Source organism: Puntigrus tetrazona, chromosome 6, assembly GCF_018831695.1.
Source record: "Puntigrus tetrazona isolate hp1 chromosome 6, ASM1883169v1, whole genome shotgun sequence".
Classification (NCBI taxonomy): Eukaryota; Metazoa; Chordata; class Actinopteri; order Cypriniformes; family Cyprinidae; genus Puntigrus; species Puntigrus tetrazona.
Genome location: NC_056704.1, coordinates 9,960,011 through 9,980,206, shown reverse-complemented (window position 1 = coordinate 9,980,206; position 20,196 = coordinate 9,960,011). Strand labels below are relative to the sequence as shown.

The window sequence follows — 20,196 nt, the reverse complement described above, 5'->3', positions numbered from 1 at the left end:
CACACAATACAAGAACTGTCATAGTTCAAAGCTATTATCAGCTGACTTCAGTTATGCCCATGTTGTTGTTTGTTGTTGCATTATCAGAACTTGAGAGATGATTAATAAAACAATTAGAAACACACACGCAGCAATCACAAAAAAATAAGTGGTTTCATTAATCATGTTATTTGAACTTGAAATATCTCTGGGTATTGTGTGCTTTCATGCAGTTCAGGCAAATGTTACATACGTTACACATGATGTTTCACTGACGGCAGTCTAAACATGTGTTTGGATGGATAGAATCAGAACACAGCTCTCCTCCAGCCTCAATACCTCGACTGAGACACTAGACATTACGTGTCATGTGTCACTGATGTGTGTGTGGATGGATGAAATACACAGCGCAAATTCTGAGACACTAGACATTAACACTATGGGAAAGTGTTATTTTATGCATTTTTCAGCAAGGTAAAAAAAATAGGGAGACTTGTAAATGTCTGATGTCTCATGATTGCATGATTATACTCATTAAAATTGGTAGGCTACTTTTACATGTCTTCGGAGGAAGCTGGATATGAGAAAGTGTTAATTTATGCAAATTTCAGCAAGGTAAGAAAATAAAAGTAGCCTTCCCATTTTAAGTATAATCATGCAATCCTGTTTAATAACAGAACCTACAGTCGTGGTAAAGTCTAAAATAATTGTTTAAATAAAATCAACATAATCCTATGGATAAATGAACGAATGAATGCAATTTGTGGTTGGAGAAACTGTTTTTAAAAATCTTTGTATGAAACAGTATGAATACATACACAGTTTTTGAGACAAGTGTTTGGGCCATTTGAAGGATGTGTTTTGAAAGCAGAATACAAATATCTCTATAAATGATTGACTGCACTCATAAATGGCAGGACTTAAAGTGGGGCTGTAACAGGGTTTGAAAGTCATCTTCACTGCAATAAAAAGTCATCTTTGTCAGAACAAAAAGGTCAAACCGCAACCAACCAGATGAGAACAGATCTGACTCTGGTGGAAGTAGCCTTCCGTATGAACATTAGTACTTGTGTTCCAGCACACAAATCACATCTGTCAGCCCTTCTCTCTAATCCCAAACGCAGTGGTTTGGCTGCATGTACTGAGAGGGTCTGTCACCATCTCAAATATACTCTGACACACACAACATATCACTCGGGCCGTTTCCTGGCAACTAGAGGGGTTCCAGAACCCCAGCGGAACCAAGACAAAAATTCAGCCTCGGCGAGGAAATTGATTTGGTGAAGTGCTGTACAATACTAAAGTCAATAGGAGAAAGGCACGTGCATTGATTTGGCTTAGCGTGATGTCTACAGTATTCAGAAAAGCCAAAGCAACCGAACAACGGCTGAAAACAAGACGACTGCTCCAGCAAAATTATTTATATTTGAACCGGCAACCATCTTTTAGTGTAATAAAATAAGATTCTCTACGTATCTTTGCTATGCTCCAAAACAGCGCATTTTCCTTTTCACCATTGCTCAACCACTCCCTTTTATTTTTTCATTGCTCTTTGGCTCTCTCTTGTGGTGGAAAAGGAGAGGAAGTAGAAATCATTATGATGATGATCGTCAATCAGAACATTAACGACAATTTCACTAGGCAATATTATAGGCCTATATGTTTTAAGAGTGCATTTAATAGTCTTTTTTATGGTTTTAATCAATCGTTAACCTATTTAGATACTAGCTTTTATCAACATATGATTCATTCGCGCATTCCAATTAATCTTAATCAAACTGAAGTTGGGTTATTTTGACTAGGAGAAAAAAAAATACAGCTATCTAACACAATATACATCACTATCACTCTATTCCCCTGATCGGTGCTTCGACACAATCTCTATTGCTACAAGCGCTATATAATCGATTGATTGAATAAAAACATAACATGTTTTTGAAAAATAAATCCCCCTGAGTTATCTGTTTTGCAAATAAACTCTATATTTTATTATATTCTTTAAAAAAGCTTTTGAACCTTAACCTGACTGAAATCATGTAGTGAAATTCTTCCAGAACGATGCAAGAGACTGATAAAGTCATACAGAAAATAATTAGTTCAAGTTATCACTGCTAAACATAGATCTAAAGTAAACGGAATCATATGATGTACTTTATCTCACATGGCTTTTCTATCTTGGCTTTATTTTAGTTAATCATGTGACGTAGGGTTGTAACGATTAGCTTCATGGTGATTTTCATCCTTATCCCCCTGTTAGTAGAGAGCTGAGTGAGCAGAGCACGTGCGTGTCAGCAATTAGTTGTTTGGAATGCACTCGTCAAGGGAACGATGTCATTTCCTCTTTGTGTTCAGATGGATGTTCCTGTGACGATGTGCGTCAGCAGATGGAGCTGTTTTAATCATACTATTAATCATACCTATGTTTTTAATGTCAAAAATGACTCGTTGTTAGCATAACTGTTGCAAATAAACATACATTTTATATTTTTAAAAAAAAAAAAAAAAAATATATATATATATATATATATATATATATATATATATATATATATATATATATATATATATATATATTTTTTTTTTATAAAATGTAATTTTATGCAGTGCATTCATCCCTTAACGTATCTGCTGAAGCACAAACGGAACACCCCAGCTGAGGATAACGAGGAAATAACTTTTTTAATAAGTGCATTCCTAACGACTAATTAGGTGTGTTCGACTTGAAGCGGCGCTGTAGCCATGAGAGTGAGTATTTTAAACAGCATATGGAACCATCGGCTGTCAAAGGCTCTCGCGGTACTTTGATTTCGCTATATATAGACTATATATAGACTAGATAATTTTTAAATCTCCTGGTACAGAAAGCAATGGAAATCAATGGGGTGTCACACACACACACACACACACACACACACACACACACACACACACACACACAGTTTTAATTCATTTTAGAATAATAAAAATAATATAATTCTCTCTCTCTCTCTCTTTCTCTCTCTCTCTCTCTCTCTCTCTCTCTCTCTCTCTCTCTCTCTCTCTCTGTCTCTCTCTCTCTCTCTCTCTCTCTCTCTCTCTCTCTCTCTCTCTCTCTCTCTCTCTCTCTCTCTCTCTCTCTCTCTCTCTCTCTCTCTCTCTCTCTCTCTCTCTCTCTCTCTCTCTCTCTCTCTCTCTCTCTCTCTCTCTCTCTCTCTCTCTCTCTCTCTCTCTCTCTCTCTCTCTCTCTCTCTCTCTCTCTCTCTCTCTCTCTCTCTCTCTCTCTCTCTCTCTCTCTCTCTCTCTCTCTCTCTCTCTCTCTCTCTCTCTCTCTCTCTCTCTCTCTCTCTCTCTCTCTCTCTCTCTCTCTCTCTCTCTCTCTCTCTCTCTCTCTCTCTCTCTCTCTCTCTCTCTCTCTCTCTCTCTCTCTCTCTCTCTCTCTCTCTCTCTCTCTCTCTCTCTCTCTCTCTCTCTCTCTCTCTCTCTCTCTCTCTCTCTCTCTCTCTCTCTCTCTCTCTCTCTCTCTCTCTCTCTCTCTCTCTCTCTCTCTCTCTCTCTCTCTCTCTCTCTCTCTCTCTCTCTCTCTCTCTCTCTCTCTCTCTCTCTCTCTCTCTCTCTCTCTCTCTCTCTCTCTCTCTCTCTCTCTCTCTCTCTCTCTCTCTCTCTCTCTCTCTCTCTCTCTCTCTCTCTCTCTCTCTCTCTCTCTCTGTCTCTCTCTCTCTCTCTCTCTCTCTCTCTCTCTCTCTCTCTCTCTCTCTCTCTCTCTCTCTGTCTCTCTCTCTCTCTCTCTCTCTCTCTCTCTCTCTCTCTCTCTCTCTCTCTCTCTCTGTCTATCTCTCTCTCTCTCTCTCTCTCTCTCTCTCTCTCTCTCTCTCTCTCTCTCTCTCTCTCTCTCTCTCTCTCTCTCTCTCTCTCTGTCTCTCTCTCTCTCTCTCTCTCTCTCTCTCTCTCTCTCTCTCTCTCTCTCTCTCTCTCTCTCTCTGTCTCTCTCTCTCTCTCTCTCTCTCTCTCTCTCTCTCTCTCTCTCTCTCTCTCTCTCTCTCTCTCTCTCTCTCTCTCTCTCTCTCTCTCTCTCTCTCTCTCTCTCTCTCTCTCTCTCTCTCTCTCTCTCTCTCTCTCTCTCTCTCTCTCTCTCTCTCTCTCTCTCTCTCTCTCTCTCTCTCTCTCTCTCTCTCTCTCTCTCTCTCTCTCTCTCTCTCTCTCTCTCTCTCTCTCTCTCTCTCTCTCTCTCTCTCTCTCTCTCTCTCTCTCTCTCTCTCTCTCTCTCTCTCTCTCTCTCTCTCTCTCTCTCTCTCTCTCTCTCTCTCTCTCTCTCTCTCTCTCTCTCTCTCTCTCTCTCTCTCTCTCTCTGTCTCTCTCTCTCTCTCTCTCTCTCTCTCTCTCTCTCTCTCTCTCTCTCTCTCTCTCTCTCTCTCTCTCTCTCTCTCTCTCTCTCTCTCTCTCTCTCTCTCTCTCTCTCTCTCTCTCTCTCTCTCTCTCTCTCTCTCTCTCTCTCTCTCTCTCTCTCTCTCTCTCTCTCTCTCTCTCTCTCTCTCTCTCTCTCTCTCTCTCTCTCTCTCTCTCTCTCTCTCTCTCTCTCTCTCTCTCTCTCTCTCTCTCTCTCTCTCTCTCTCTCTCTCTCTCTCTCTCTCTCTCTCTCTCTCTCTCTCTCTCTCTCTCTCTCTCTCTCTCTCTCTCTCTCTCTCTCTCTCTCTCTCTCTCTCTCTCTCTCTCTCTCTCTCTCTCTCTCTCTCTCTCTCTCTCTCTCTCTCTCTCTCTCTCTCTCTCTCTCTCTCTCTCTCTCTCTCTCTCTCTCTCTCTCTCTCTCTCTCTCTCTCTCTCTCTCTCTCTCTCTCTCTCTCTCTCTCTCTCTCTCTCTCTCTCTCTCTCTCTCTCTCTCTCTCTCTCTCTCTCTGTCTCTCTCTCTCTCTCTCTCTCTCTCTCTCTCTCTCTCTCTCTCTCTCTGTCTCTGTCTCTCTCTCTCTCTCTCTCTCTCTCTCTCTCTCTCTCTCTCTCTCTCTCTCTCTCTCTCTCTCTCTGTCTCTCTGTCTCTCTCTCTCTCTCTCTCTCTCTCTCTCTCTCTCTCTCTCTCTCTCTCTCTCTCTCTCTCTCTCTCTCTCTCTCTCTCTCTCTCTCTCTCTCTCTCTCTCTCTCTCTCTCTCTCTCTCTCTTTATAGGTCTGTCTGTCTCTTTATTATTTAAAATAATGTCTCACATCTGACCTTAATTTTCACAAGTAGTCTCACAAGTTCTTGTCATGATTAATTGTAGTTGTTTGTTTACATTGTTAGAATGCTTGGTAACATCTCTCACGTTATGGGAAAGTACACATTTGTTGTACAGTATCAGGGCATGTTGCTGCCGGACAGGTTTTCCTAGTTGAGTGATTGCTTACACCTTGTTCAAGCAGGACGGACACAAATGCATAGATTTTTGCTGCATGTTAAGAAAGTATGGTTCCTGTTCAACATGCATACTTTGATTAAGAGACACCGTTTATTTTGTATAGGTGTAGATGAATACACATTAAAGGAGTTTACATAAAGTGATATCTTCTACAACAGAACAGTACACAAATATTGAAGCATACGTCACAGAATTTGTAATGAAATAGAATATACAAATTTAAACATTGTAATGTGTATTATCTATAAATCACTATACAATAGTTACTTGCTCTCAGTATAAAACGTTTTTTAAACTGTAAAATTAGTACTTTTTTGTTTTACAAAAACAATGCAATGTATAACAGAGTATGGTCTGGCAGAATGCATGCAAGGGTGGCTAAGAATAGATACAAGGCTTGAGGGGAAAATGTTCTTGCAGTGCTCTATATGCTCATTTTTTGGATTTCTGTGCAGTATTGACGTCTTGTTTTCCCTTACCTTCCCTAAGAAAAAGCTCTGTTGCTACTTAATGTAACTTAATGTAATATTTTGCTGAATCCTAATCAAATTCCACTGATGGTTTCATTCTGATTTAATATTAATCTGTTGTGCAGCTGTGAACATTTAAAATAGTGGATCAATATTATAGAGCAGAGATCTTCAACCCTGCTCCTGGGATCCCACTGTTCTGCAGAGTTTATTTCCAACCTTATTCAGCACTTTGTATTTTCAAGCAGTCTTAAGGAGCTTGATTAGGTGCTTCAGGTCTGTAGCTAAACTCTGCAGGACTGTAGTTCCCCCAGGAACAGGGTTGAAGACCTATGTTATGTAGAGGATTCAGACTATAGTTAAATATAGCATGCACCTTACCAACACGTCCTGATTAAGCGCAACCATTTATTTTAATATTTAGAAAAAGAAAAAGAAATTGGCTCAAACGTTTACTGAATAATAGTCTTGGAATCCTCAGGGTTCAGCATTTAGGAAAAAATTCCTTATCTGTGTTTGCTGCAATATTACTTTTAAATATGCTACACTGTCAAAAGTTTTAAAATGCTCAACATGTAATGGGTGGAAAATAAAAACAGTATTTAGTAATATTGTGAAATAATATTAGAATCTGTTTTAAAAATATTTAAATTGAATTCATTCCTGTAATGGAAAAGCAGAATTTTCAGGACTGCAGTCTTGCAGACATGATCCAGGAATCACTCTGATATGGTGATTTGGTTCCCAAGCAATATTCTGTATTATTATTAATTTTTGAAACGGTTGTTCTGCATAATACTATAGGGAAAATGGTAATACTTTTTTCATGAATGAATAAATAGACAAAACAGTTTTTGTCTGAAATCTAATTTTTGTAACATTCTAAGTCTTCACTGTAACTGTTCACCAATGTAATCCATATGGACTAAATTCAAAGTATAATTCTTTCAATATCTACTGACCTCTTTTGAGTGGTAGTGTACAACATATTGGCTTTGTTGCAGACCTCTTTAAAAAAAAGGACCCCAGTTGGTCCTTTTCAGTTTACCTTCATCTAAAAAGCCTTACTATATTATATTTATGTACCCTATTATATTTCTTTTTCTTTTTCCTCTGTGTATTGGTTCATGGATGTCTTTTAATCATGTTATAATCAATATTGTTGTACGGACAAACAATGCTGTGTGAATATGGACATTTTGGATTAAATTAATGTATGGTTTCTGGTCTTTTAATCATTCAACAAAGTATTAACTGGCCTTAATACTCTTAATATTGTGGTGCTGGGATTCTTTCACCAGGTATCTGACTCAACCCACACAATCTTTTGCTGCTCCTCTGACACCACTGTTTTCAGAGTCTCAATTAGGGTGGCACTGTCATGCCAGCTCTCTGGAGGAATGCTCTGGTAAAGGCAGGGCAGTTTATCCAAAAGGGGCTCTTCACTGCAGGAACACTCCAGCACCTGGGACTCGGTCAGAACATTCTGCCGTAGTTTGTGTCTAGGAAAAAACAGAACAGATAGTCATGCAGCAGTAGCTCCCAAAACAGCATTGTGTGTGTGTGTGTGTGTGTGTGTGTGTGTTACACATCTGAATCTTTAAATCAAATCAACGTTTAGTTTCAATGTGAAAAGTCTCATGGAGGAAATTATAGTACCTCAATCTGCGGAGACTTCTCTCTGTAGACATGATGTAGAAAATGATGGGGAAAATCTCGGCACGGTGGAGACGCCGCACACAGTCCAAACCCAGCGGTAACACACAGTGAGTGCCCTGTACGTTGGATATAAAATAGATTGGTCGTATAAGATTTTTAAAGATGTTTTTGAAAATTTTATTTCTTCAAGGCTGCGTTTATTTGATTAAAAATACAAATCTAAATTTAAATATTGTAAAATATTTCCATTTTAATACATAACATTATTTGAACTGTAACAACAATGTGTCAATGTGACACTTACATAAAGTATTAATGTAGCCACAAAGAAACCAATGACATTAATAAAGCAGTGAGAGGCAGAAGTGGACTGATATATTGCTAATGCACAACAAAACAACAGAAGAAAAAGAAAAATGTTCTGTTATCATTCAATAGTTGAATTCATTCGTTTCACAAAATCATTATTAAAGTAGTTAAACCTGTTCTTTGAAAGGGGACGGCTCTTGGCAATATGTAGTAATATGTAATAATCTGTAATGATCACTAATACAATATTCATGAAAAGATTGCAAAACTGAAATGTACACTTAATGAAAACAGATACTGTATATATATATATATATGTGTGTGTTTGTGTGTGTTTCTGTAAAACCACCCACTTTTGCCATTTGAATGCTTAAATGCTAATTATCTGACAATAAGTAATAAAATAGCAATGTTTTATGACAAACCCGCTTCATGATCTTCTCCACTCCCTGCAATGTGTAGCAAAGGTGTGTTTTCGAGTCACACTCTTCAAGAATCTCTCCCTTCTGCATTTGAATGGCGTGCTCACTTGCCATCAGCAACTCTAAAATACAAGAGATGAGAGAAATGAGGTAAGGTGGAAGCAATCAGCAATCAAAGCAGACAAATAGGAACGATGCAGAGTTAAAACTAAAGTCACAACAGTTTGTGAATCTGTCCTAAATTGCATGCAACGTCTCAGTTAATTATTTAACCCTTTTTCCCTAAAGGAGGGAACTGAGATGTTAAGTCATGGACTGACGTCATAGGATTAGGATAGCAAACCCCAATGCTCTGTAGAGAAAAGGCCAATAGAAATTGGCTAGTGGTAACTGCATGCCAAGCCCCTTCCCCATACATACGGGTATATAAGATGGCGGCGAGCAATCACTATTCCGGTTTATGCTGAGGAGCCGAGACCTTACCTGACTCCCAGCACGGATCAAGGTTGTGGAAAGAGGGAACGAGGGTTACACAAGTAACAGAGATATTCCCTTTCAGTCAGTCACTATGATGTTACGTAATTGACTGATGTCATTGGGTCCCTATGGAAAAGCCACAACCTGAACCGCATCACGTAGACGAGGTACAAATGCTGACAGGCCCAGCAAGTCAGACAAATGAGACTCCATCTCAACGCCCAGGGGGTCGACTTGGAACGAGCCCGCCTAGAATGCCTGGTTCTTCAGAAGCATAGGTTGGGGAGCACACTAAATAGTCGTGAGGATAGACAAGAGGAACTCGGTAGGAAAAAAAAGTGGGACAAAACTTTACCTGGCTCACAAAGCTGATAACCTTCCTGTTCTGCCAACCGTTTGTGCAAGACACGGCCAAGTAATGTAGGAAGGAGGAGGACTGGTCGGCAGATGGGTGGAAAGCGAGGTGAAACCAGGGTGTAGGGCATTAGGGTCACACATCTGCTGGGCACGCAGCCTTCACCTACAAGACACAAAGATTTTCTTGACATTTAAGGTCTAAACCAGATTACCTGAAAAGTTCAAATGAAAGATTTGTTAGTAGAAAAGTTAGTAGAATTTCTCTCACACACATAACACAACAGCTTACATTTCAAGTTTATTTGGGAAACAAGAATCTGTTCAGAACTGGTTCAGTGCTAATTATTCTGACAGTGTTTTTTCTGCACTACTCTTGACCATAACAGTTATACTTCAACAGTATAACAAAAAGTATTACCAAATTAAAGATTGCAATACACATATTTTAGAGAAGCAAACACATACTTCCTATGTTAGGTTTAGCTTTGTAAGACTTAAATCAGTGTTACTGACTAGTTGTTCATATGTGTAGTTAGATTATTACACATTAGGAGTTTTGTTAGTACTATTTTACTAAAATAAATTCAATGTTATACAAATTGTTGATTTAGTGTTACATTTAAACAACCTGTCTACAAATGGTCTAAAAAAGACTAAAAACCTTTTTCAAGTAATGTTTGTATTTTTTTAAATAATGCATTGATTTCACTCTTCCACAGTCAGAATATAAGAACTTTTTTCATCAATTTCCTCCTCAAAGTAAACAGGTATTTCCCATGTGTAGTTATGAGTAAAAGAGCTCAAATGAGTTTGTCTTGTACTAACTCTCTTGTGCTGTGTTGTTGTCATCATCCACACTAACCCACAGTGGGTTTCTGCTTTGCTGACCGGTAATGACGATCCTCGCCGCTCTCTGCTTCGCATGAGCTAAGTTTTTTTCCTGTGAGCAGAAACAGGTGACTCATTTTTCAGAATTCTAAGCAACGTGTTAATATTCCCTCACCATAGCACCTCATACCACACCCAGCGTTCAATAGTTCTGTACTTCCAAACTAAGGCTGTACAAAGCTAGACAAGAATTTGTTAGATATCTCAGAACTATTTATATAAAGCACACACTATGATTAACCTTATGACTAACTCATGAATTATGACAAACCTTTTAAAGTGTCATGTCAACACAATCGACAGGTAAAACAATTGTGCAGCCTTCTATTGCATTTATGTTAGATTGCTGTTTTATAAAAAAAGAGAGAAATCATTTCTGTTATGACTTTACTGATGTACTTTACTTATGTACCTTTCTTTGTGCTTTGCGAGGGTAGGTCATATCCTCTAGAGCCCTGATTAAGAGCCGCTGTGCTCTGAAAAATGAGTTAACACTTAGTTATTAGTAAATAGTAGATTACCATCGTAGATGTCACTTTTTCTAATAATAAGAAGTCTTTTGAGAAATAATGATGTGTACCTGTAATAGTTGGGCAGAGCCCCACTCTTGAGATCTTCTAAGTGCCAAGGGTGCACGTGACTGGCCCACCAGGAGCCATCATTAGAATGGTGAGTGTCTGTCACATGGACAATGTCATTACATTTGACTGCGAGAGTTCCAGCTGAGTCCCCTGGCATTGTCATGTTTACACGGATGTAGAAGGAATCCCCCGACATCACCTCACTGTTCTTTAGCTGCTGCAGCAGGTTCTCATATGCTAGGAGGAAATCGGCAGACTTTCAGAGATCAATCAAATTTGGCTATGACCTGGTTTAATAGGTCTCTGACCTGTTTAACAACTAGCGATGTTAAACATTTACAATTGATCAAGATTAAACATTACAAAATGTTTTGGTTCAGTTGATGAACGAATAGGGAAAGGTTTGTAACTCATTCATAACAGTGTTGTATTTACAACTGATAATTTATTATTATACCATAAAATTAGCAAAGCTATGGTATGCGACAGCTGTTACATAGCAATAACTGCTCTTCAAGACACTTTATCACCAATATGGATGAAATGTTGAAATGGCACCATTGAGCGATTATGAATAAATAGGCTGTGAACAACAGTGTAAAGAAATACACATAGATTCATTTAAATTTATTTACACACTTTATCCGAAGCCACTTACGGTACACTGCATTCAAGATATACACTTCATCATTGTTTGCTTTCCTTCGGAAAGTGGCTGCTTTAAAATATATATCACTTAAGTGTTTAATAGGCAGTTTAATATGTAGTGTGTTTGAATGTTCCATTGTGGTTCTTACCATCTTGGCTGGGTCTCAGGGTAATGTTGCATGGTCCCTGGACTTGCCCCAGAGCCCACAGGGCCTCTTCCATAGTGGTGTCTTCTAAAACCATTCGTACAGCTCTCTGTTCCCGCTCATACTTTAGCTACAAATACACAGTGTTCTGATTAACTCTCACTCCATCTAGAAGCTACTGGAAAACCTGAGCATCCCTCTATAGGGATCAAAAATGATCTCTGTCATGTTTCCTTACTTAAAGAGAAAAATGAAAATAAATATTTTTTTCTGTTGTATAATTGAAAGAATCATAAGGGAACTGCCATTCTAAATTCTCTTCGTGTTTCCTACAACTTCGTTTTTCATAAGTATTTCTTCACTATTCAAGTTAAACTGGTTTTTGCAAAGGTTCTGGATGGTAAAGGGCATTTTAGCTCATAAGACTAACTAATGTTTTTGCCTTCAAATGGGAGCAAGTCTTGGGAATTCAGAAATGTCCTAACAAAAACTGAATATAGACATATTCACCTGAAGTATCTGAGATCCAGGACTGATGCCAGTGCTTTCAGCAGATGATCCTTCGGCCACATGATGCACAAACACGCCTGTCTTATTGCCCCCGATGACCTGTATTTGATTCAACAGCATTTCTCCCTGGAAAAACACGGTGAGTACGCGACCGGTGATCCGCAGGGCCTGAGGTCTGGAGCGCATTAGGAAGGGAGGAGCTGATGCTCTTGAGACACTAGATTTATACAAAGTAACATGTTTAGCAATATGACCATTTTGAATAAATAAATAAATGCCAAATGAATGTGATTATTGTGTTTTACTTTCAGTTTTTATTTTACCTGTCATTAGGGCTTCTTCTGCTAGTCGAACAGGGAAGTGATGTTGGTGATTTTGACTCATCAAAACTATCTCCTATCAGAATGTAATCAAAAAGGGGTGAATATGCCATCGTGATTCATTTTAATTACCAGGAATGTACAGTGGCTCTAAAAAAGACTTTATTAACTTAGTATTAGTAACTTTACTAAGATAGAGAATGCTAAATATGATTGAGCATTTATCTTCTGTGGATAAAATCCTCAGAGTTATATGTGGGGTTTTGGGAACTACAATAATACATATTTAACACATTATTTCAAAGTATGTCATGAAGCTCAATTCAAGTATTTTAAGAAAAAAAATCCCATTTAGACTTATATCGAAACAATATAAGTAGTAGAAATTTTTATTTCATTTTATTATTATTTTTAGATGTCATTTTATTATTATTTATTTATTTATTTATTTATAGACAGCAGAAGAATGAGAACCAATATGTTGTTATAGTTTGGTATAATAAAACATTTTAGTATATTAATTAGTAAATGTCTTTCTTTTCCTTTGTTTTAATGAAGTGGTACTTGAAATTTACATACTTTGGAATACAACTCAAAAAAAGCTTAAGAAGACATTTTCCAGTTGCTATTAACTCACATGAACTATGAATTTTTAACACTATTTTGTTATTTGTTATTATTAACAGAATTATTATTTTTAATTATTGTAGGTATTTTTGTACCTAAAACATGTATTCATTTTTTTTTTACTGAAAATTGTGCTTCTGTTATCTTTCTTCAAAAACATATTTTTTATGTGGTTTAGCGTGACAATACTTCTTAGGGCCTCTTGAGTAACTGAACACGCAAATATTTGTGACTAAATACATTTGCTTATTTAAGTAACCACAAAGAAATATATGAAGAAGTAACATTACCTTTAGAAATGAAAACATAATCATGGTCAAAGCTGAGAGAATCTTGACTGCTGAAAATGGAACAAAGGGTTTTTTTCAAACTCAAGATCTCTAAAGAATTCCATTTGCTAGAATACATACAAACTTCCCTTCTCTGATTAAATTATTTTTTTAGATTTGCATCTTTATCTCTACTACATGGTGAATGTACATATGGAAACATTGACGTATCGGTTTATGAGTTAGTTTTATGATGGTGTGTCATAGGCACATACAATGCCACTAGGAATGCCACTAGGATCATAGAGAGGAAACAGGAAGCACTAATGGGCTGTCTAATTATAACAGTGAAGAACTGCTATTTTCACTTACACATAGCAGGCTTTACAGGAGTATTAGCGTTCACTTCTACGGGCTAGATGAGCAGCTCACCTGTAAATGTCTTCTGCGTCACTTCTGGAGGCAAAGCCTCGTCTGCGGAGAGATTCAGAACAGGGGGGCTCCACTTGATTGGAACTGATACTGCAAATTGCTTCATCGTTGAACTGTGAAAAGTTGACAGACAGAAAAAAATAAAATAAATAATAAAACATCTATCAAAATTCTATGTTTCTTACATGCTGCAATCAGACAGAAGAATGAGAAAACTTCGAAGAGGAGAAAACTTCAGAGAATGGAAGAAATTTATTGTTTCAGAACCAGATGCCTATTCACACTAAGAATGTTAACTATAATGATAGACATATTAGCATCCATGCCATTGGACAATAAAGTTCTGTTTCTAATGAAAAACATGAATTTTTATGCACTGTGTATCAGCTGGAGGAAAGATATTTTAATTTGATCAAGTGTGGACTCCCCTATTTAATGTATCCCTTGTTTAAATGTAATTTTTAAAGCTTTATCTATAGTTATGAATATATATATATAGAATATGTACGGTTTAGTAGCAGTGTTATCTGAGATACAGTATATATAACAAACTAAGGAAACTTAAGAAGAACCAGCTGTCCTCAGCCATCCTGGTGAACTTCTATCGCTGTACAATAGAGAGCATCCTAACAAACTGTGTCACAGTCTGGTATGGGAGCTGCTCTGTTGCTGAGCGTAAGGCACTGCAGCGGGTGGTGAAAACTGCCCAGCGCATCACAGGAACTCCACTTCCATCCATTGAGGACATCCAGAAGAGACACTGTTTGCGTCGAGCACGCAGTATTCTTAAGGACTCCTCTCACCCTGCCCACAAACTGTTTTCCCTCCTGCCATCCGGCAGGCGATTCAGATTCCCCCGGACTAGAACAAGTAGACTGAGGAACAGCTTTTTTACCAGAGCTGTCTCACTACTGAATTCTACCCCCCACTGATGTCTGCCCCACCCACCCCATTAAAAACAAAAATACAAAAATGCACTGTTAACATTCATTGCACTCCACTGTATATATCTTTGTAAATGTATGCCCCTCCTCTTTATTGTACATATCCACTGTACATACTCTTGTAAAATTGTCTATACATATCCTGTATATCCTGCTCTTTCTTATGTACATAACGATCTGTAAATTGCTTACACATAATCACTGTATAAAAGCCTCTCCGAGGCCTGACGCCACGCCCACTGTGTCTGTCGTTGGCTCCTCCCGTCACAGTGGTGGAGAATGCAGGCAAGGCGGAGCTTAGACGGTACAGTTGGGCTCTTTCTTATGACATAACGATCTGTAAATTGCTTACATAATCACTGTAACCATTTAGACGGCACAGTTGGGCGACATCTGATGACGTCATCCCTCTCGCTGGTACCCATGCCGGGATGGAGGAACAACGGAGACTCGCTCCCAGCCACCAGGAAGGGTAAGTGACGCTTGCTTATGGTCATTTACCCGGTGGCTGGTTGAGCATTCCGACTAATTCCCCCCTTCTCATCTGTAATTTAATTTGTACATATTTATCTTTGTAATTTATATTTATATTTGTAACTATATCCTGCACTTGCTGCTTATTGCACTCCTGGTTAGACCTAAACTGCATTTCGTTACCTTGTACTTGTACATGTGTAATGACAATAAAGTTGAATCTAATCTAAAAAAAAAAAACTAGGGTGGTAATTTAAATAAAGTCTCAAGCAAAAATCTGAATTTCTTTCATTGTCAAGATCTGATGTCAATAGCCTTTTAAACTTTGGCATCATGTGATCAGATCATTCTTAAAGGCTCACCTAGTATTTGGTAAATGGGACTTTTGTTGGGTTCCAATTCACCTACTTAAATTATGACTGAATGTATTCTTTTTGTAAAGAGAGTAATGTTCAGGATGTCACGAAATTGCCAATCTAACAATCTATTTTGTCACCGTAAACCACCATGTTCCACATTTTATTTAATTACATTTTCACTGCTCAAACAATTCTTCCAAGCATATTATAGAGAAAACAAGTAGTATGATGATCTGCCAGTTATTCCCAGAAATCATCAACAAAGTACATTTGAGTTTTTTTACCAATATGTATCAGACAACTAGCGCATGAATTATCTGGGGGGTCCCGATAGAACAATTCACACTAGGATTCGATAAGCAGAACATTTACAGTATAAATGTACCTCACAGGTATCAAAAGAGCTGAAACTCTCAGGAAGAATTGCATTCAAGCGGCATAGCTGTCTTCTGGGTGGGGGACTGGATGGAGGGAACTCACTGGAGGAACCTCTGCTGCTATCGTAACTGAATTTCCTGTCCTACTTAATCAAAGAAATTCTATTAAAAATATTGTGTGTATCATCTATGTGTTATAAATACTCTTCACAGCACAATATTTAAAACGACTCTAAAAAATGATTGAGGTAAACTACTGCATGTTGGTTATTGAATATATAGTAAAAATTGGTCAGTTACCCTGGATTTTTCTCTTTGTTCTCTTTGCTTGTTACAGGCTTTCATGGCGAAAACTCTCGCCTGTAGCTCCATGAGTTGACCTCTCAGAACATCCTTCTCTGCGAGGCTACGTGCAATCTGAGCCTGGGCCTCATCTCGGGACAAATATGCCTGAAAACATCAGCAGTATCTGTAATTAAGTTTTCATTCGCCACTATTGAACGTGACATGTTTGCACAAAAGCTGCATGTTCTCTAGCAAGAATGAAAATAAACGAAAATCAAAATCTGACCTTTTGAAAAAAGGAGTCAACAGTTTCACAGATTCCCTTCTTTGGCTTTATTATCAATTATTTCACTTCCAAACTAAAGTTGTTGGTTTAACACTGTGTTCCATCTTTGTAACACTAAAAGTTTTAGGGTTATGTATATAACCCAGTTCCCTGTGATGGGAAAAATATGCTGAGGGAATATGCTCCCAAGTGTGACCGGTGTCTATGCATGTGTAGAAGTGTGTAGAAGCACGCCAAACTCTACTGGCAGGCAGCCATCCTATGATGTCACATGGAGTACCTCAAAGTCTTGGTGTGAATGTCTGGGAGGAATGAAAGGTTCAAAGGGAAGAGGTGGCTCTCTTTCTAGAGAAATTCAATGCTGTGTCACAGTGTGACACATAAGTGTGACCAGGGTCTGAGGCACGTATGGAAATTGAATTATATTGGCAGAAAGCAGTCCTGTAAAGTTATGTGGAATGCTGTTAAGAAGCTCTACTAAGAAGCTCTAGGTTATAGGAGCCAAACATTTGCCACCTGCAGTCCAGGCCCTGTGTCTGCCGAGGCAGTGTGGTGGCTTTGATCCTGGATTATTCTGATTTGGCTAAAAGTATGTTGCTGCCACGGAAAGGCTGCTTTTAGCTCGCTTGCTTGCTAGCAGGTCAAAATTGAAGAGTACTTTATTTAATTTACTGTATAAACTGATCTCATTGTTGAATCTAAAAACACATTTAGGACCTAATTACCTAATGAGTATGATATTGGTCTATTATAGATATTGATTGTACTGACCCTGTCTCTTTCTGCCTGCACCTCTTCCAGCTGATTATGGAACAGGGTACTCCTGTGCTGATACATCTCACAGTCCACAGTCAACTTCTCCACCTCCAGGGCTAAACAGTCCTTCTCTTCTAGAAGCTAAAAGGATGATGATGGAAGAATATAGCTAAACATTTTAAAAATGCAAGCAGAAGTAGAAAATTCTGTTTAGGAAAGTGCAGTTTTACCTCCTCTTTCTCTTGCTGGAGTCGTATATTCTCCTCACTGAGCCTTCTGACTTCCTCAGCAAGTTCTGAACGTCTGTCCTCCACCTCCTTTAAATCATGGGCCAGGATATCCTGCTGAACCTTATTGAAATAAACAGAGAGAGACAGATTCACTGTGAAAAATCATTCAAATAAAATCCATAATTGAAGCATAGTCCCATAATGTGTTGACTTGTTATACTGCTATGAAGATGAGTCTCTTATTTACTGGGAACAACGTCTCAGTCTCCAGTAACTTTGCGCGTACAGTGTTGAGCTCATCTTTGAGCTTCTGTGTGTCAGTGGGGTTCTTCAAGGAACGCTGCCTCTCAAAATCTGTCTCTTTCCTTGCCTTCTTTAATTCATGTTGCAGCTGGGAAATCTGGAGAAGAGAGGAGGAAAGGAGACTTTTGTATGCCATTACTCTTTTTGTTGTACTGATTATACTCAGATTTTTTTGTTTAGTTTTATATATAAGAGTTCAGATCTAATATGAGCTGATGCGTTACAAAACTTGAAAAATGCTACACAGAGAAACCACTTCCTCCAAACCAACTCCTTATGGAATTCTGCTCTATGTCAGGCACACAAACATACGTAATATGGATGAGACAAAAAAGTTATTGTAACTTAATGAATGGTATCTCTAGTCCAAGTAGAAGACAAATATACGAACAAACAAACACATTCTCTCTGTTTCCTCACCTCCAGTTGCAGGTCTCTATTGCGTACAATAGTTGCAGACTTCTCCTCAAGAGCTGTTGTATATCTGACATAGAGATCACACTTCTCATCCTTTAGTTTCAGCAGTTCCCTGTTTAAACCTGAACAAATGATGACCGGGCATCATATATGTTTTACACAGACTACTAGTTGTGCAAAAACAATGATCTGAAATCCAAAATTTCTCAAAGCACACGATTAAAATGCAGCAATGTTAAATAAAATGAACTTTCCTTAATTATATTCACAAATAGTGTTATATTTTACATTTAGTACATATGTTTGCCAATGATGTATTAAAAAGAGGTTTGACACACTAATGTGAAGTATCAGATTAAGTGCACACCATCCAGGTGACTGCGCAGTCGTACATGCTCTCCCTGCATCTGGCTTAGCTCCTCATTATTTTGCTGGGCCTGTTCAAGTTTCCCCTCCAGCTGACAACATCTGCCTTGCAGCCTCGAAGCCTCGTGCTGTGCCACTTGTAGCTCTGTCTGCATACTGCTCACTGCGTGAACCAGGTACTCTGTCAACTCATTGTAATTTATCAGGCCTGGCAAGCACAGAAGCAAGGTTTTACAAATGTGGCTTGAATACTGTGACAAAAATACCACTCAAATGTTGAGTCATTGCATTATTAACGATGCCGTTACGTTACTTATTGTTTGTGTTGAGAGATCGATTAAACATGAATAAAAAAATGAATAAATGGCATAATGTGTTCTAATGAATACATTATCAGATTTTAGAAGAAGCCTAAAATGAATAGCGTCAACGTTTTTAAGGAGTCTAGATCAGGAGGCTTCAGCTCAGATTATTAACTACTACATCACATCACCTTTGATTGTAATGCATGATAGGAATGTGATAAAGGTACACTGACTGACCGCTGAAGCCTGAAGGCTCAATGCTGGGCTCACGTCCAGTGATCCTTGTGTAGAGAGCAGGGTAATGAATCATCAGGCTTTCAAGCAGAGCCATTGCACCATTATGGCCCTGTACGCGCAACAAATCAATCATGTGACCTGCAGAAAAAAGAAATACATTTCAGACACTGCATTGTACATACCATAAATAAACACTGAACAGATTTTTTATTCCCAATGTAATAAACACTAAAGGAATGCTTCAGACAAAAAAAGGAAATTATTTACTTGCCCTCATTCCATTTCAAACCTGTATGCATTGTTTAAAATATGTTGCCATTACTGATCCTTATATTGCTTTTGTTTTTACATGTACCAACCGAACAAAATGAGCCATTTCTGAATTCTAGCAAGCTAGACAAAACTTGCTATTTCTTTTTATAAAACAAATCACCCAAATAATCTAATAACTGGTCAATTCGCTTTGGGTGCTCTAATCCAAAACAGATCTTCAATCCTGAAAGAATAAATCTATAATTTGCAATTCAGTTTAATATATTTTAGTATTTACTAACTTTTTTAAAGCTAAAAATATATTTTTTAAGCTATAAATAGATTTTGACAGCATGTACTTGGTTATCTTTTCTCATGCTCTGCTATAATACGAACATCTCTTCACGATGCACATAAACCAGAGTGTCTTACTTGTCTTCATGCCGCGGTTGGTAAAATTAAAACAGGTGAGAATTTCATCCTCATCCAAGTCTGTGAGGACCCGTGCCTGTCGCAGGTAAGGGATGAGAACACAGGGACGGACTCCGAGAGAGATGGCATGACGGTTATCATTGATAAGATCCCACAGTTCTTCTTCCTCTAGATCCTTCAGGTCCGGAGTATTTAGGACACTCTCAGCCATGCTGAATGTCCTAAATCAGACTATTTCCCAAATACATAAATACGGAGGATGCTATTAAAGTAAAAATAATAATAATAATAAATAAGTAACTAGAATAAAAAAAGCAAGTCCAGTGCAGATCTACACACAACAAAAGTGAAATGAAAAATGAGAAGCTGTGAGAACGTAAAGGGAAGTTCATATAAATCTCCGCCCCCTTTACACCCACAGGTGTGTGAAGAAAACCTGAAAGACAAGGAAAGGTGTTCCAGACAAAACACACAGCTCAGGTGTGGATTTCCCCCTTAAATAAAAAGAAGCATACAGCATTTTAAACTTACATAAAGATGCCTGGCATTACGACCTGTTTATTTTCACTAGGGGATTGGTTGAATCAGATGACGTAGCTGTTTTGCTCAGATTACAATTTTCCACTAAAGCAATAGACAGTTTTTATTTACAAAGCAAATCACAATGTAGCTACCAAAACACAGACTCATCCGCCAATCTGGTGTGAGTCAAGCGAGT

At 38.3% G+C, this 20,196-nt stretch overlaps 1 protein-coding gene across 3 annotated transcripts; it reads right to left on the bottom strand.

Moving 5' to 3' along the window:
- Window positions 1-6,684: 6,684 nt before the first annotated feature.
- card14 (caspase recruitment domain family, member 14) lies at window positions 6,685-19,839 on the bottom strand. 3 transcript variants are annotated; one of them, XM_043242855.1, is made up of 21 exons: window positions 19,479-19,839; window positions 18,795-18,932; window positions 18,254-18,460; window positions 17,890-18,008; window positions 17,387-17,566; window positions 17,167-17,286; window positions 16,952-17,077; window positions 15,910-16,059; window positions 15,618-15,752; window positions 13,456-13,568; window positions 13,045-13,094; window positions 12,131-12,203; window positions 11,808-12,024; window positions 11,301-11,427; window positions 10,503-10,740; window positions 10,335-10,398; window positions 9,860-9,974; window positions 9,033-9,197; window positions 8,204-8,322; window positions 7,470-7,585; window positions 6,685-7,312 (listed from the first exon to the last, which is right to left on the bottom strand). In XM_043242855.1, exons 1-21 carry the CDS (start codon window positions 19,687-19,689, stop codon window positions 7,105-7,107), a joined length of 2,991 nt encoding a protein of 996 aa, XP_043098790.1. In that variant the 5' UTR covers window positions 19,690-19,839; the 3' UTR covers window positions 6,685-7,104. The 3 variants fall into 3 exon arrangements, with proteins under 3 accessions (XP_043098790.1, XP_043098791.1, XP_043098792.1); XM_043242856.1 differs by having other exon boundaries at window positions 17,414-17,566; XM_043242857.1 differs by having other exon boundaries at window positions 17,453-17,566.
- Window positions 19,840-20,196: the final 357 nt, after the last annotated feature.

What these genes read in the sequence shown, in the direction of transcription:
- card14 (XM_043242855.1), bottom strand. Translation starts at nt 19,689, where the DNA reads ATGGCTGAGAGTGTCCTAAATACTCCGGACCTGAAGGATCTAGAGGAA. An exon ending in TGAGCCTTCAGGCTTCAGCG is followed by an intron (nt 18,461 to 18,794) that starts GTCAGTCAGTGT and finishes TGTGCTTGCCAG; the next exon opens with GCCTGATAAATTACAATGAG. An exon ending in GCTCTTTTGATACCTGTGAG is followed by an intron (nt 13,569 to 15,617) that starts GTACATTTATAC and finishes AACTTTTCACAG; the next exon opens with TTCAACGATGAAGCAATTTG.